General features: G+C 52.5%; 1 protein-coding gene across 5 annotated transcripts in view; it reads left to right on the top strand.

The window, feature by feature from the left end:
- The window catches only part of Vipr1 (vasoactive intestinal peptide receptor 1), a 44,099-nt gene extending 31,597 nt beyond the window's left edge, over positions 1-12,502 (top strand). For 3 of the 5 annotated variants that reach the window (XM_047531522.1, XM_047531524.1, XM_047531526.1), the window contains 10 exons: positions 1,831-1,937; positions 3,312-3,418; positions 3,842-3,974; positions 6,213-6,366; positions 6,888-6,948; positions 7,182-7,248; positions 7,609-7,700; positions 10,174-10,303; positions 10,550-10,591; positions 11,226-12,502. In XM_047531522.1, coding sequence (XP_047387478.1) covers positions 1,831-1,937; positions 3,312-3,418; positions 3,842-3,974; positions 6,213-6,366; positions 6,888-6,948; positions 7,182-7,248; positions 7,609-7,700; positions 10,174-10,303; positions 10,550-10,591; positions 11,226-11,417 — 1,085 coding nt within the window. In that variant the 3' untranslated portion in view covers positions 11,418-12,502. The remainder of the gene's footprint in view (positions 1-1,830; positions 1,938-3,311; positions 3,419-3,841; positions 3,975-6,212; positions 6,367-6,887; positions 6,949-7,181; positions 7,249-7,608; positions 7,701-10,173; positions 10,304-10,549; positions 10,592-11,225) is intronic. The other 2 variants (XM_047531523.1, XM_047531525.1) reach the window with 1 other exon arrangement.
- The last annotated feature ends 4,238 nt before the right edge of the window (positions 12,503-16,740 follow it).

Below are 16,740 nucleotides of genomic sequence, written 5' to 3'. Positions count from 1 at the left end.
TCACTCAGTCTTGCTAAGCCTTAGTGTGATGATATCAGGTGCCTACTCTGTCATTGAGCCTGACCTTGTTGAGCCCTGATCCATCTGGTGAGAAGGGAGCCCAAAATTTTAATGCCCCTGCTTCAAGACTGATTTTTCCTTGTCCCTCTCTTCTACTTACCCATCCCTGGTGGGTAGAGTCCCCAGAAGAATTGGATCATGAGTGGAAGGCGTATCCTCAGGGCCTTGGGTATACTCCTTAGAACTGGGGTGAGGCAGGGCCGCACTTTGATGAGAGACTCTGCTGAGGGCTCCAGGCCAGGCCCACCTCCAGCCACAATGGCAGGAAGTGGAGAGGGTTAAGTGGGGACTCCTGGAGACTGCTCAGTCTAGGGAGCCTCTGTGGCAGGAAACCCAGTTCAATGCCCCTCCCCCAGGCCATCTAGTCCAGGGTTGCTCCTCACTGACCCTCCTCCCTGAGCCCCCGCTGCCCAAGTACCCAACACATAAAGTAGGAAGATAAGAACCGCTGTCAAAGCATCGCCAGGAGGATTTACAGGAAAAGCGACTATGGAATCACCTGGTATATTCCCGAACATGGCAAAATTTGGAACTATTAAACTCTTGTACAGAGACCCTCCCTGAGCTCACAGGAGAGCTCAGCCCCTCCTGTGGCTCTACACCTGGACATGGAAACAAGTTCTCAGGTCCCCTCTGTGTAGGTGAGTGAGGGACAAGCTCACCTGAGAGGACTTGGGAGAAGAGCCCAGCTCAGCTCAGCTCCTCCCTGCCCTGTGCGTGGCCTTGGGCAAGGCACCAACCTTGTGGAACCTCCCCTTCCAAGTGGGAAATGGAGTTACCTTCCTCATTGGGTGGTTGCAGGATTACAGTGCTCTGTACAGCACGGACACATGAAAAGGTCAAAACTGGCTATTAAGATGAGACAGCTGCTGCTGCTGCTGCTGCTGCTGGTGACCATGATGGAGATGGCGATGGTGGTCCTGGGGGGAGGGTTAGTCTTTTGTCCCACCCATTGTCTCTTGGGCCCCTCCCATCCTTCTGAGGGAACCTGACGTCTCCCTAGGGCTGAAGAGTGGGGAGCCTTGGTGGACCCCTCGCCCCCTTAGCAGTCCTGCCCTTTTCTGCAGCCTTGAGTCTCCAAGGTTGATGGACGGCACTCTGGTGCCAGTCGTAACTTGTTTTAGCGTCAAGATCCTGCAGTTCTGCCCCTGCTTGATTCCCCTCTCCCATACTTTTCCTGGCACTTTCCCCTGCCAGGAACCCCTATGAGGATTTCAGATCTATGCCCTTATCAGGTGTCCTCCAACCCCCATCCCATCCACCCCACCCTTTGGTCCCTCTCCAGAAGCACATCTCAGCCCCACCAAGCATGGGAGGAAACACAGCCTCACAGGCCACATAGGCTGCCCAAGGAGGGTTAGGCAGGTATAGTCCTCTGCCCCAGCTGTGGCCCAGTGACAAGGGTCAGCATTCAGCTCGTGGCAAAGGTCAGGGGTCATTCTGTGATGATGATCCAGGTTGAGCCTATGATGAGGACAGAGTTTTTACCTTGCCCCTGGAGTCAGGGTTAGTCATGACAGGACTAGGGCTAAGCCCAGGAATGAATGACCTGATTCTGCTCTCTGGCACTCTGAAGGGGCTCCTTCCTGCCTCAGGTGCCCTGAGGGTCTGGATGAGGGCAGCTGGAGCCTGACAACACCAGGAGTCCACGGGAGTAGGGCTGCTGCCTTGTGCCCAGTACAGAGGCAGCCAGGCCCCCGTGACCTGCTCCAGGGACTCACCCTCTTCCTGGTCTCAGCTCTCTCCTCCCTGCTCCTCTCCCCGCTCCAGGCCGCAATGTGAGCCGCAGCTGCACGGATGAGGGCTGGACACAACTGGAGCCCGGCCCCTACCCTATTGCCTGTGGCTTGGATGACAAGGCATCGAGTTTGGATGAGGTGGGCCTCAGCGCACCCTGGCCCCACCCCCAGCGCACCTCAGCCCGCCCATGCTCCTTCCAGACTCCCATGAGGTTGCCATGTGTGCGGGAGCCGGACTCCTGGGAGTTGCCCTCCTCGAGCATCCTCTCCAAGCCCATGTTTCTGGAGGCTCAGTCCCCGAATCCCGCTGAGAGGGTGCAGGTGGAGGGTGTTTCATGAGGACAACACATAGGAGGTTGTCCCTTCAGCAGAAGCTGAAGCAGTAACCACAGACCAGGCCACCCCACTGCCTTGTGGGAGCCTGGCTCCAGCCTGGAGGTGGCAGGGCAAGCAGATACCATCACCCTATTGGGTCCAGATGGAAACTGAGGTGCAAAACACGCCAGCCTCAGATACCCAACATCAATTCAGGGACAGGACAGGAAAAGGGCCCATTATCCTCAGTCTGAGGACAAGGATCTGTCCCAGAAGCAGGTAGAGCCTAGGTGGTCTCTAGGGATTTAAGGAACCACTTAGTAATATTGATGAGAAGGCTGGATGATGATTGTAGTCCTTAGTTAGAAGTCCCTCACTGCTCTGGGGTGCAAGCATTCATGTAGGTCTGTGATGACATCTGCTCCATCCCCAGACACCCTCTCAGACAGGGCTTTCCCTCCCCTGAAGAGAGGAGCAATTTCCTGAAAGACTTTTAAGGCCCACCAGAACCTTAGACCCTAACTCCCCAGAATCCCTCTTAACCCCTTTTCTCTCCTTAGGCACAATGTGGGACATGGGAGGGGAAAGTGGGGCTCACCAAGAGACTGTCACTCTGCATGTGTATGCATGGGGGGGGCACCTAGGGAGGGAGCCAAGCAAGACCCAGTACTGTCCTATCTCCTCCAGAAAGACTAGATTTCTCACACCTTGCTGCCCCCAGCCACTGGGAACCCAAGTGGTAAATTATGTCCCGTGTCTTCTTTAACATTCTGTACTCCCTGTGTGCCTCCCTGGGTTACGTAGAAAGAGGGCTTCGTGTGCAGGTTTGAAAGGACAGCAGCCTTGGTGTCCCGGGGCCCTGAGCCCAGAGTTGGCACAGGAGGTTCAGACACATGACTAAAGAATGAACAAATCAACACATGGAATGTGCGAGGTCTCCATTCTTTCCCTTACTGGCATATCCCTCTTGAAGGAGCGGAGAGGGAGTGACTTCAACCCTCAACACACCCTGGGACACAGTTCTGTCCTGGAAACTGGCGTGTTAGAGGTTGATGGCACAAAGGGCGCTGCTCAGCTCTTCTTGGGAGCCCAGGCCACAGCCTCCTCATCTGCCAGGGTTGAGCAGGCAGGGTGTAGAGCCCCTAGGTGGTGAGCCCACCTTGCCCCCACCCAAGATCCTTGCCCACCTCCCTCCAGCAGCAGCAGACTATGTTCTACAATTCCGTGAAGACTGGCTACACTATCGGCTATAGCCTGTCCCTTGCCACGCTTCTGGTTGCCACGGCTATCTTGAGCCTGTTCAGGTAAGGCCCCGCCTGGGCAATAGGCCTCAAAGCAGTCCCAACTAGTATTATCCCATGGTTGAGCCCAGCCTGGCCCAGGAATTCCCCACCCTTTGCACTGTCACACCCCGGGTAGTTCACAGTTCCTGCTCCAGCCCTCCTGAGAGGTCAGCCTCCTGGCAGCCCAGTTACCCCCAGGATGGCCTGTGGCTGAGGATACAGCACCAGAGGGTATGGCCAGCCTACACCCTGGCTGAGGCTCTTGGGCTGCACAAGAGAGTGGGGTACCTGAATTTGGGCCTGCAATTTGGGATGGGTCTCCCTCGGAGGCAGGGCCTGGACTCTGGAGCCCGCGTGCTCCTCAGCCCCACCCCATGCTCAGAGCACAGGTCCATGTTGGTTGGGATGGGTGTCCAGTCTCTCATATCTGCCTGCCCCACGCAGGAAGCTGCACTGCACGAGGAACTACATCCACACGCACCTCTTCGTCTCCTTCATCCTGCGGGCTGCTGCCGTCTTCATCAAAGACTTGGCCCTCTTCGACAGCGGAGACTCAGACCACTGTTCTGAGGGCTCGGTGAGGACCCTGCCCTGGCCCCCTCCTTCTGTCTTGCCTTCATTTTTAATCATCTGAATCTCCTCTTCCTCCCTACTTCTCTCCACTCTCCTTCTTCCCTCTCCTTCCATCCTCCTACCCTGTCCTCCTTCCCTCTTCTTTCTTTCTCTCTCTCTTTCTCCAGGAATGACCAACTCCCCTATTCAACTCCATGAAGGTTCCTCAAATCTCAGTCCTCTCCCAGCACCTGGGACCTTACAGACCTTTCCTGCCAGTGAGAAACAGGTGGAAAATGGGACCCTTCACAGCCACAGCCTAGGCCCTACAGCCTACCTCTGTTGCTAACTTTCTGTTTGGCCTTGAAAATTCCCTTCCTTAGTTTCCCCATTTGCACAAGGACTTCCAAGACTCCTCCAACTCTGCCCTCTGTATCTGCAACCAGGGCTCTGCTCTCCATGCCACCCTTCCTTCTCCCCACCCCTCCTCGTGCCATCTGGAGTCAGCCCAAACACAGTTCTGCAGCCTTCCTCTTCTGTTCTTCCCCTGCCCTCAGTCCACTTCTGGGCCTTCCTAAGGAAGGGAGTTAAGGGAGCCTCTAGGGAATTCATTGCCAGTCACTAAGAGGTCCACCTCCAAGTGACTCTGAGCTGAAGATCCTTCTCTGGGTGTCCCTGTGCTGCAACAGAGAGTTTGAAAGTGGTCCTGGTTCTCTTCCATCCCTTGTGATCAAGAACTAATTGTGTCATGAGTGATCCAAGAGAAAGTACATACTATCAAGGGACAGCAGTACCTTCCCCTCAGAGAGTGAACCTATGCTGGTGGGATCTCATGCATCTCAAGAAGAAGGGAAGAAAACCCAGTGTTCATTTTATGAGGTGGTGACCAAGTGCAGTGAGAACCACAGAGCCTGGGAGCGGCCGGCAGCCTCCAGCACACTTGCTAAGAATAATCATGAAGACTGTCTTTCCCACTGGTTTTATTAGCAGCCCTGTGAAGCTTTTCTAAGACAAAGAGAAAGCACAGAAAATTGTCCTGTTAAAGAGCTGAGTATTCTTGTTGTAAAGCTAATGAGGGGAAAAGGTAGGGAAGCAAGCAGACCTGCAGCTGGAGGGACAGAAATGTGGCCTACAGAAGGACTTCCCATCCCTGGGGAGGGAAAATGAGGCTGCTCTCTGAGGATATCTCAAAACCAAGGGAATGGGAAAGAAGGGTGGGAACCAATATTCTGGGTACAGGGAGAAGTAGAAGTAGAAGAGGGGGGGTAGTTTTAAGCCCTGGCTCAGGCATTTTGGTTTCATCTGAAATGGGAGAATGTTTCTGGGAGGGCACAAAGTGCCCAGAAGACTTTCCAGTCATGCCAGGTGGGCCACCCAGAGTCCATTGATTGCCCAACTCAGGGGTTCCTCTGACTCCTCCATTGTCCTTACCTCCCTGGGGAACCTGTTCTTCCAGTAGCTCCATTGGCCCCTGGAGAAATGGCCACCCATTCCCTCTTCTCCTTCCCTTTGTTTCCACTTCTTTCTCTTCTACCTTCTTCTCAGTCGCTCCTCCACATTTCCACTTGACCCCACTCCATAGTCCACAGCCTGTACCCCCAAGGAGCCAATGGTCTCTTGAAAACTCAAGCAAGACTTTGCCCTCATACTTCTTCCAGCTACCTGTAGTCCTAATTGGAATAAGATGAATTCATGGAGACACAGGATGGGAAGTGGATGGGAAAGTTGGTGGATGGGTAAATGGTAAATGGGTCCATTATTGGCTGGGTAGGCAGAAAGAGAGGGGGATTAAGTAAGGAAGATTAAAGAGATGATGGTTAAGGGGTAGTAAGGCAGGCAGGTAGGGGGATGGATTCATGAAGGGACTGATTGGGTGGGTGGATAGATGAAGGGATGGCTAGCTGGTTAAGTGGGTGGGTTGATAGATGAATGGAGAGATAAATAAGTGAGTGAGTGGATGGAGTGATGGTGGGGAAGATGAATAGATGACAGATGAATGCATGAACAGTAGATGAACAGATGACTTGGTAACAAACATCTAATGGGTGGGTAAATGGATGGACAATTAAAATTACTGGCTTATCCCAAAGCATCAGACGGTCTAAAATCAGGAACAGAGGGAAAACCACTGCGTACATTCTAAAGCAACAAAGAGATTAAGTTGGCTGAGCCACAGTTGTTTTGTCCCTGACCCTAATCAGAGTTATGAGTAATAAGGAATCTCTGCTAGCCCAAATGAACCCCCTTTTTCTCCTCCCTGCAGGTGGGCTGTAAGGCAGCCGTGGTCTTTTTCCAGTACTGTGTCATGGCCAACTTCTTCTGGCTGCTGGTGGAGGGCCTCTACCTGCACACCCTGCTTGCCGTCTCCTTCTTCTCCGAGCGGAAGTACTTCTGGGGGTACATACTCATCGGCTGGGGTATGGTACCAGGGAGGGCTGTCAGGCTGGGAACAGAGGGGACAAGGCCTGAGAAGTTCACTGGGGGAGGGTGCCAGGCCAGCCCATAGTCTTAGTTCCTGCCTACAAGGATCCTGACCAAGGGCAATAAAAGTTCCTGGAATGTCTGACCCTGGGACAGGAGCCCTCAGGCTGCAAATACAACTAGGGTCACTCTGAGGGGCAGATCCTGTAAACATCCTTCCATTTCCCCTTTAGTTACTGTCACATGCAGGGCCACTGCTAATCTGTAAGATGCCTGTCAAAATTAGAAAAAGGCTGTCCCTCACAGTGGACACAGTCCTACAGCACACAACCCGCCACCTCAGTAGAGCACCTTTGCACAATGAAAAACCCTTGCAACCACAGACAACAGCCCTGAAAACCCACCCTTTTTTCTCTCCCTCTTCTCTCTGATTCTTTCCCCTAAATCTCTCCCTCATTTCTTCCACCCTCGCTTCCTGTGCCCTCTCCTCTCGTTCTCTCTCCTTTGGCCCTGACAGGGGTGCCCAGCACATTCACCATGGTGTGGACCATCATCAGGATCCAGTTTGAGGATTATGGGTGAGCCATCACCCTGCCCCCACCCCTCGGCTTCTATCACTTGGGTGAGATCCCCTGAGTGGGATGGCAGGTAGACAATGTCTCCCAGAGGGGAGGTTGGAGGGATATTTGGGGAGGAACAGACTCTGGGCCCATTGTCTCTAAAGGCTTGGGGGCAGAGCCAGGGACAGTGGGGGTGACTGCTGACTCTCTGATTGAGGACAATCTCTTTTTCCCCAACATACTCTGCTCAGGTGCTGGGACACCATCAACTCCTCATTATGGTGGATCATAAAAGCCCCCATCCTCACCTCCATCTTGGTAAGGCTTCCTCCCACCCCACAGAGGTGGGGAAACTCAGACCTAGATTGGGTAGGCAACTCACCTCAGGTCACGCAGGAAATATAGTGTCTAGGTCAAACTTAACTGTAGGCTTCCCACTGCTTGATAGGGGGTCATCCCTATCTCCGTGCCACCAACTCTTCCTCCAGAGTAAATGGGTTGGGAAGCATGGTCATTAGAGATGTGAAATCGAGGTCCTAGATGACCTTCCCAAAGGGGAAAGAGCTAGTGAGAGGTAATATGGAGGTGAGCGTAACCCCAGGAAGGAAGAAGGCCATCAGCCTGGAGGACTAAACACCCTGCCTCTGAGTGACCAACCTCCGGGTCCCCACCCACCAGGTGAACTTCGTCCTATTCATTTGCATCATCCGAATCCTGGTTCAGAAACTGCGGCCCCCCGATATCGGGAAGAATGACAGCAGTCCATACTCGTGAGTGTGGGCCCAGTGCCCTTGTCCCCCAACTCCTCCAACCCCATCCCTCACATCACCTCACATCCCCTGGAAGAACCCCTGTCCCGAACCTCCAGAGTCCCCAAAAAAGCCACATTGCTCTTGTTCACCTCCATCCCATGGCCTGGCTCAACCTACCAGTGTCCCCTGCCCCTGCCCAACTCACCAGGCTGCCCTCAGAATCCCTTGTCTGCTTCTTCTTCACTCACTTAACCTGGCATCCTTCCCACTGCCAAGCCACAAAGCTCGAGGGGACAGAGATAACCTGTGTCTTGCTCACACTGTGCACCCAGTCCCTGGCATGTGCATGGTACAGAAAAGGGGTGCAATAAATGCACAGCAGATGAAGGCCCTGGGGGACACCCTAATCTACCAATGTGACAGTCATGTTCAGACTCAGTATTCCCCAATTATAGCAAGGACGTCTGCAGTTTACATGCCAGACATGTGCTAAGGGACCTCCATACATCATCTCATCATATCCGCACAGTCCCCTGTAAAATTGCCCCCATTTTATAGAGGGGACATTGACATACACATCTCTAGGGTTTGGGAGCACATGATCATGGGCAAGGTGTCCATGGGCTAGTGAATATGTTCCTTGCTTGGAAAGGCATGAGGGCTGTTCCCTGTGCTTGGAAGGACTACAGACAGAGGCAGGTTTTAATTAGAGCAACAGGATTTAAAGGCAGAAATAAAGAAACATGAAAATATAGAAAGGGCTTTGGGAAGGTGAGTAGGGTCTGCATGCCCAGAGGTGGGAACAGGAGATTGAGCATCAGTGCTGTGCAGACCAGACGAAGCTGGCAGTCCCACAGGGGTCTTCTGATCCTGGGATCCTAGAATGTTCTTGGCCCGGCTTTTCTTTCGGGATTGTGTGCTGTGGCTCCAGATTTCCAGCTATAATGTCAGGAGCTGCTGGATTTAGGATTCTATTCTGGAATCGTGTGATTCTCTCTGATGAGACTAAGACTCACGTCCCTGGTGTGACCGCATCCTCTCCTGCCTGCCAGGCGTGTAGGTGGAGTGTCCCCTCCTGTTGGAGAAGGGAAGGCCCAGTGAGGGTCTGCAATCTGCTGAGGAGCAGCACATCCGGTTGTGCACGCTTATCCTCTCCTCTGCCAGTGGAGCCTCATTTCCCCCAACATATAAATGGGCTTGAATCTGAGGGAAAGAATCCAAGCTGGTCCTGGCCAGGTTCGTGTGGGTGAGATAGATGGGAAAGGAACAGCTGTCAGCAGGCAGAAGGGGTGGCGGGAGTTGGAGATGGCGCTCCCTGGGGAGGGGCTGTCAGCTCCCACTCTCCACCTCCCCATAAGCCTTCAATTTAAAGAAAGCCTCCATCTGTCAGCCTCAGTGAGGGACAGGTTTGCGGCCAAGGAAGGGTGGGCAGTGCTCAGGATCCTGGCATGGCTGAGAGCCAGGCCCAGGAAGGAGTGGGAGAGGCAAGACCAGCTCCTCTGCCCTGAGGTTGCTGGGAGACCTCAGGCCCAGGCTAGGCCCCCCTGGACTGACTGCTGGGGCAGGAAAAATAGGGACAGAGACATCCCCCACCAACATCTTCCCAGACTGTCCTCATCCAGGGAACCATGGGCTCATACTGCCTGGACTATGAAGTCAGCTGGTACAGAATGAGCCCTGGGCCGGGTCAGAATTAATGCTGACCCTGCTGAGCACTGGCTGGTGAAGAAGGAGTTGGTCCTTAGTATCAAGCTGGAAGAATGCTGGGGATGTGTACACTGGGGTGCAGAGGTGGGGAGCCGGGGAGAGGGGTGCAATCCCAGGGAAGGCAGTAACTCCTGGAGAGGTGGACACGGCAGAAAACCAAAGACAGAGAGCTGTACTGATTAGCCCTAGTAAGCAGGCATAAACAGGCACTCATCATCCTCCCAAGTGACCTTGGACCTATAGCACTCCAGCTGGAAAGACTTTCTTCCCAGAAGTCCTCATTCCCTATAAGGAAGTGGTTTCCCATGGATGCTCTGTATTTTATAGCACCCAAAGCACTTCTGAGTTTACAGTGGGCCCCCAACTCTGTAACTTGACTATATCGAGCATACATTTACCTAACTATACAGACTGGGGAAACCGAGACCAGGAGAAGGAGAACCAGGGTCTCTTGTAGCCCAAGCACATCTCCCTATTAGCTGAAATCCCACTATTACACATCATCCGCACTGGGCTCTCCTTTATACTCTCTCCTCTGTAAGGTGAGAAGAGAGGGAGTTTCTTTTCTCTCGTGCTTCCCTCCATGCTAGGAGGCCAAGGGCATGCAGGCAGTGACAATGCAGATCTAGGACAGGAACAGATGTGGGTATGACATATAGGAGAGCCAGCAATCCCTTCTCACCTCGTTTGCATATGTCATGCCTCAGCAACCCCACACCAGGCCCTATGGTGTCCACATGAGTAGACACACATACCCACAGCTGGCTCTTCTCCCTGTCCTCAGGAGGCTGGCCAAGTCCACGCTCCTGCTGATCCCCCTGTTTGGAGTGCACTACATCATGTTTGCCTTCTTCCCAGACAACTTTAAGGCTGAAGTGAAAATGGTCTTTGAGCTCGTCGTGGGGTCTTTCCAGGTATGAAACATTGACTTCAGGTTGCATTCTTCTCTGTACTTTAAGGGATTTCAAGCTGGGCCCTTGGGCTCTTCCCACTGGACTCCAGTCTTCTCAATGTAATAAGTGTTGGTTGAGCATCTACTTTGTTGCTTTGTCCTTTCCTTAAACAGGGGAACACAGAGGCTGCATGAGGCCAAGGGTGGGGCAGGACTGGGAGTTCCTGGTATCTGCCCACCTCACTTCTGCTGTCCCCTTCCTCCCCAGGGTTTTGTAGTGGCCATCCTCTACTGCTTTCTCAATGGTGAGGTAAGTCCCTCCTAGGCCCAGGGTCCATTAACGCAAGGACAGGTTAAACCTCACTATTCCAAGTGTGCTCACTCCTCAGACTAGTAGCATCTGTGTCAACTTAGAACCTCATTAAAAAATGAAAATCTCTGAGACCACCCCAGTCCTGCTGACCTAGAATCTGGGTGACCCCCTGGGTGCAGGACTGATTGCTGTGCTCAGCAGAGCTGGAGAGGCATCGAGTTTAGCAGCTGTGTGCAGAGTGAATGGGTGTAGGCAGCCAGGGAAGGTGGAGTCGCTGTGGAACCCTGACCACAGAGCACCAATATCCTCATAGGTGAGCTCCAGTGAGTTGGAGTGTCGGGATGGGAAGAGCCGGGGTACAGCCACCCCCAGGCAGCATCCCTTTTCCTCCCTAGCCTGCATTCTGTGATCCTGTTTGCCTCCCAACTCCCCCCATGCCAAGGTCCTGATTTAATCCTGGCCCCAACATGCTCCCAACTCTGCACAGCCCGAGAAACAGCATCTGGGTGTCTCAATTTAGACTTTCAAAGAGGATATGACTGGCTGGCTCAGCACCCTAAATACAGAGTAGCAGAATTGGCCTTGGAGAAAGCTCCAAAGCGGCGGGCCTGACCATCCTCCCCTCTCCTAGGTGCAGGCTGAGCTGCGGCGGAAGTGGCGGCGCTGGCACCTGCAGGGCGTTCTGGGTTGGAACCCCAAACACCAGCACCCGTGGGGAGGCAGCAGCGGCGCCACGTGCAGCACGCAGGTCTCTATGCTGACGCGCGTCAGCCCCAGCGCGCGCCGCTCCTCCAGCTTCCAGGCCGAAGTCTCCCTGGTCTGATCACCCCGGGCCCAGAAACCCCAGGCGGCCACTTCTCCTTTGTACCCACCCTCGCCGGCACCCGGGACAGGGGCCTGCCCGAACGTGGGCAGCCACAGGCTGGGACTGGAAGGCTGCCCTGGTCCTCTGTCCAGACCCTCCTGGAGAACCTATACACCCAGGCGAGCACTTCTATGCGAGCTGGAGAGCTGGGAGCTACTCCCCTGGAGGATGCGGGTGGAACTATCATCAGACTCCTCCTCCAAAGGGTTCCCAGCCAATCAAGGGCAAGAAATCTGCATACTCTCCTCCCAATTGAGACCCCCGTAGTCTTTTCTGACCAATCGGAGGAAAGCAACTGCCCATCCTCGAAGTTTTTGTTATCTGAGGGCGAAGAGATCCTGCCCCTGAAGATCACCACAACCCTTACGGTGCCTCAATTCCACCGCTGCAATCAAGTTTCTTCAAGTTAAGCATTGCCATTCCGGCATCTCCCTGAAGATGCAATCCCCCCCGCACTCCCCCGTGTCCTCTTACCTGCCAGCTCCTCCAGGTGAGTGAGTTTCTCTACCTCCGGCAGATAAGATTGTGGTTTGGAGTTTGGGTTTGGGGAGCACAGCGATCTTTGTAATCCCCACCGAAGCGGAGCGGGTTACAGCGTCTATCAGGAGGGGCAATGCAACCCAAGGACTGAGGAACTCCGGGGCCTTGGGAAGTAAGGAGACTTCACCAGCGAATGCTGGGACCTCACACTAAGCCCACCTGCTCTCCAAGTGTCCCTGGCTTCATCTATCAAGTAGGATCAGTCACACCAGCCTTACGCACAACCAAAGCATTCAAGATCTTCCCTCCTTGGCTGCTCACCTATGTGCCAACTATTGTAACTAGGCTCAGAGATGTGCACTCTTGGGCCCCTTAATCCTCACATCAACCCAGCAAGGCAGGAATTACTCTCCCAATTTCACAGATCCGAGAATGAGTCTCAGAGAGAGCAGGTATCTCACCCTGTCTTACAGGCAGGAATTGGGCTCAGATCTGGCTGACGGGGAAGTGAAAACACAAACTCTTCCTTTACTACCTTTTTTAATGTATTGTAACCAGTTAAAGCCTTTTTTTTTTTTTTTTTTTTGTATCACCACTGATATTGTTAGTGCCATTACTCCTGATCCCCATCACTACCCCCCACTCCGTGGAGTGTGGATGAGTCCTCCAGCCCAAGTGTCTCTACACAAGAGTCTGGTGGTCAGAGAATACAATGTCTATCATTTACCCTTGTTGTCATGCAGCTTCCAATCCAAGCCTGTGCCAGAAGATCCCCTCAGGACTGCAACAGGCTCGTGCAACAATAAATGTTGACTTTTGGATTTACTTGGTTCCCCTGGAAGTCTTCCCATGTGGCCTAGCTTCTTGTTTGCAGCATGTTCCCCTACTGCTAAGAGGGGTGGTCCAAAATATCGATGAAGTGAGATACCTCCATCCCTCTGGCTTTGGACAGGAATCTCACATTTCTGTGTGAGGAACACACATATTCAGGGACTTCAAATCACTTTTTGAGTTGTAGTCTCTCTCTTCTTCTGAGTGTGATAAAGTTAGAACAGGTCAACATGGTGACCCTCAACCCCTAAATCCAGCTTAGGGGGAGACCATTCTAATATTGGACCAATACAATACAGCTGCCAGAGCTGCCCATAGTCCTAGAAATGGCTGAATTTCACAGGCTACAGTCATTCCTGAAAACAAGGAGCAAATATGGAATACAATGACCATATAACCATTACCTAGGGTTCAGCCAAGAGGAGCAGATAGAGGACAGAATAAATGTCACCGACATGAGACAGGGAACAGAGACAGTATGACTAACAGAAAGCCTTAGACACAGACACAGTATGACATCCGCCAGCAAGAGATATCTTCAAAGCTGTTGCCCAAGCTGGCCTCTTTGGGTTCCACCTCTGCAAACTTTCAAAGAGGTTGTCTTGCTGGAAGAGCCAGTGACAGATGCCAAGCTGGTAAAAAAAAAAAAAGAGGTCAGAAAGGACTGGCAAAGGCTCAGATCTGCCTATAAGCTTCCTTTAAAGTCCGTCCTATTCAGTAACATCCCAAGGTGCATCCCACCAAATGACAAATAAAGAATTGATTGAGTTGTGTGAAGGCCAGGAGGAGCCCCATGCAGAGCTGGACCTGGCCCATTTACCACAGTGCCTGAAATCCTCTCATGGCTTCAGGGCAACACAGGGAGGCCTAGGGAAGGGAGACGTTATTATCCAAGATGGTAGAGCGTGAACTAAGAAGAGAGATCCAAGATGTGGACAACAAAAGTGAGGAGTAAGATGGGGTCCTGCTCAGAGAGTTGACGGGAGGGGAGAAGCACAGTGATGGGCATTCAGGCTGGGGAGAAGCCGAAACAAGTCTCAGGTGAGAGGCCTAGAAAACACAGACAGGCATCCCAGGTTGAAAACAGCCGTGAAGTGTGTGGGGGGTGGGTGGGTGGGCATGAGCAGAACTTCTCTCTGTCCCTTCACGCTTCCCTAGTTCCCAAGTCCCTCCTCTGCCTGGTCAGGCAACTGTCAAGCTAGGCCAACTCATCTCTACTGCCACCTGGTGGGTGCTTCAGGGACTTCACCAAGGGAGGCCTTAGGGCTGGATATCCCCATGCAGGAGGAGGCCAAGTGACCCAGAAGGCAGCCCTTTCTCCTGAGCTCCATTCAGAGTGAGATACAAAAAGGAGGAAGTGGTATAGCCACAGGACTGGTCCTCAGGTTCATTCTGGGATTAAGGAGACACAGGGCTTGCCCTTGGACCAAGCCCCTAAACTCTACCATACATGAACCCTGCCTCCAACCCAACTGTAAGGCCAGGTAAGAGCCCCAGCCTCTGATTGGTCACAGGCTAGACTCTGGTTCCTAACTGAGGCCTGACTCCAGGCCCTGAAGGCAAAGCCCAATTAGCTCAGGTTAGTCAAGGTGCCCCCACCACCCCAGCCCAGCTGCAGGAGAGGCCACCATGTGAACAATTCTCACGGCTCCATGGCACAGGCTGCCCAATGAGGGTGGCTGGTCTGCCGGCAGAATCGATGGAGGACAGCGTCTCAGTTGAGGTAACACTTAGGTGGTCTCTAAGAACTAGGTCAGGATCTCTGAATCCATAGGCATATTGGGTGCCAGGGACACCTGAATCCAGGTGAGTAGGTGCTGGGGGCTCTTTCTAGCGAAACAATAGGGGAGGGTTTATAAATGAGGTTGAGGGGATGACAAGGGACTTGGGGTAGGCCACTCTGGTTTCTGAAAAGGGACCAAAGGACAGACCTGGGAAAGGTTTCCATTTCATCAACCAAGCAAGGGAGGAGGAAGAGGGTTGGGGAGATGATGACCTGATTTGGGGCATGCTGAGTATAATGTCTGTGGGGCATCTGGGGAGAAACCCCAAAGCTTTTGAAATCAGGACCTGAGGAGGCAGGGCCTGGGAAGGAGACCTAGATGGCCCTGGTGGGGGAGCATGTGCAGGGGTATGCACCCCTAGGTGTCCAATCCAGTGTGCTGGGCAGGGGTGGAGTGAGGAGTCAGAATCATCCCTGCCATTTCCACTGCTTGCCCAGGGCCTGTTTTAATGAGCAATGTCCCAACCTCCCCCTTCTCCCCCTATGTGGGAACAGGAACTGCCCTTATCTCTCCTGGGGGAGGGGGGGCCGGAGCCACAGCTGGCAGTCATTAAACACCCTGCTCAAGCCAGGGATGATCGAGATATTAATAGCCAGGAGTCAATGGCCCTGGAGACATAGCCTCTCAGGGAGAGGGACAGTAACTTTAACAGGCCATGGGGACGAAGAGGCCATCTTGGCAATGCCCCAGCCTCCATGCATAACAGATGAAGTTCAGAGAAGGGAAGGGATTTGCTTGGGATCACCAGTAAAGGTATTAGTAGAGCCTGACCTTGAACCCAGTTCTCCACATCCCAGAGCCCTAACTCTTCTATCGTATGAATTGAGAGAGGAGAGATCCTTGGGCATGCCCTGTGTGTAAACACAAAAAGAGCAGACCTAGTTAGCAATACTGATTCTGTCTGTATTTAAAATCTTGATATTTTGTTCATCATGTATTTTTGCATTAATTTTGATTTTTTAAAATATTGCATTAAAACATTATTTACCTTGATTACCAAATTATTGTTGTTATTGCTGTTTTTATCCACCCTCTTAAATTCTGCACCTGAGGCAAGTACCTCACTTGTCTCATCCTAGTCCCAGTTCTGTTCCCAGGGGTCCCGGCATCCCCGAGTTGCAGGATGTCGGCATTGAAAGAAACTTCAAAGAGCTCTGGGCCTGCCTCTAGTGACTCACAGGGAAAGGATCCCGCCAGGGTGATGCCATCGAGAAGGAGACAATTCCAAGGCTAATTCACCAGCTCAATAATGTTGTCATAGACCTAGTGTTTCTCTCTCTCCACTCTACCATCCTCCGTATGTTGGCTTTCCTCCTCAGATGTAGTCCCTCGTGGCTGTCACTGCCCCAAGCATTGTGTTCTCATAGAACCCCATCCACCACAAGAAGAGCAATTTCTCCTTTTATCAGGGAAGATAACCTATCCAGGACCCACCTTCTGCATGCTCTCCTACACCCAGATTAGGACTATACCTAAACCCCAGCTGTAAGAGGCAGCAGGCTTCTATAAGGGAAGCTGGGGCAATGGCGGCTGAATAGGAAACAGAGTTTGGCTCTCAATTTCTTTTTGGATATCTCTGGATAAGTGTGTGATCTTTGGAGTCCCTCCACCTAATTCCACTGCAGAAGTATGTGACAGAGGTGAGGCAGCCAAAATGGTCATGATTCCATGTGGGGAAACAGAAAAGTCTAGAGGTTTGGCGCAGAGACACGCAATACAGGAAATTTGATATAGGAAGACTTGCAGGAATGGAGTTAGGGCACACTTCTATACTCACGGTCACACTCCACAGCTGCCACCTTGCAGAACATCACTGCCAACGTCCCAATTGTACATCCATTAAACTAATGACACAAAAAAGTACAGAATGTAGTGTCCTACTGAAAAACAATAACAACAACAAAAAACCCACCTCATGTCTGCCAGTTCTACCCAGTAGCCACCATCCTGCAGAAAGAACTGCCTCCACCTCTCCGTGCCTACTCTCTTGGCTACACTTCTCCCTCTGGCAGAACCTAAACTGCACAATCCAGGAAATATAGTCTCGAGGTTGCCAGCCCGTGCAACACAGGGGAGCATGGAAAGGACTAAAGAAGAGGTTGAGTGACAATAGATAACGTCTGGCTCAGGGGTTCAAACGGTATTGCAGTTTGAGTTCCCAAAAAGCAGGGTCTATGACCAGGAAA

The sequence above is a fragment of the Sciurus carolinensis genome, chromosome 17 (assembly GCF_902686445.1).
Source record: "Sciurus carolinensis chromosome 17, mSciCar1.2, whole genome shotgun sequence".
NCBI lineage: Eukaryota > Metazoa > Chordata > Mammalia > Rodentia > Sciuridae > Sciurus > Sciurus carolinensis.
The sequence above is the reverse complement of the archived record's forward strand: the minus strand, read 5'-3'. Positions and strand labels throughout refer to the sequence as shown.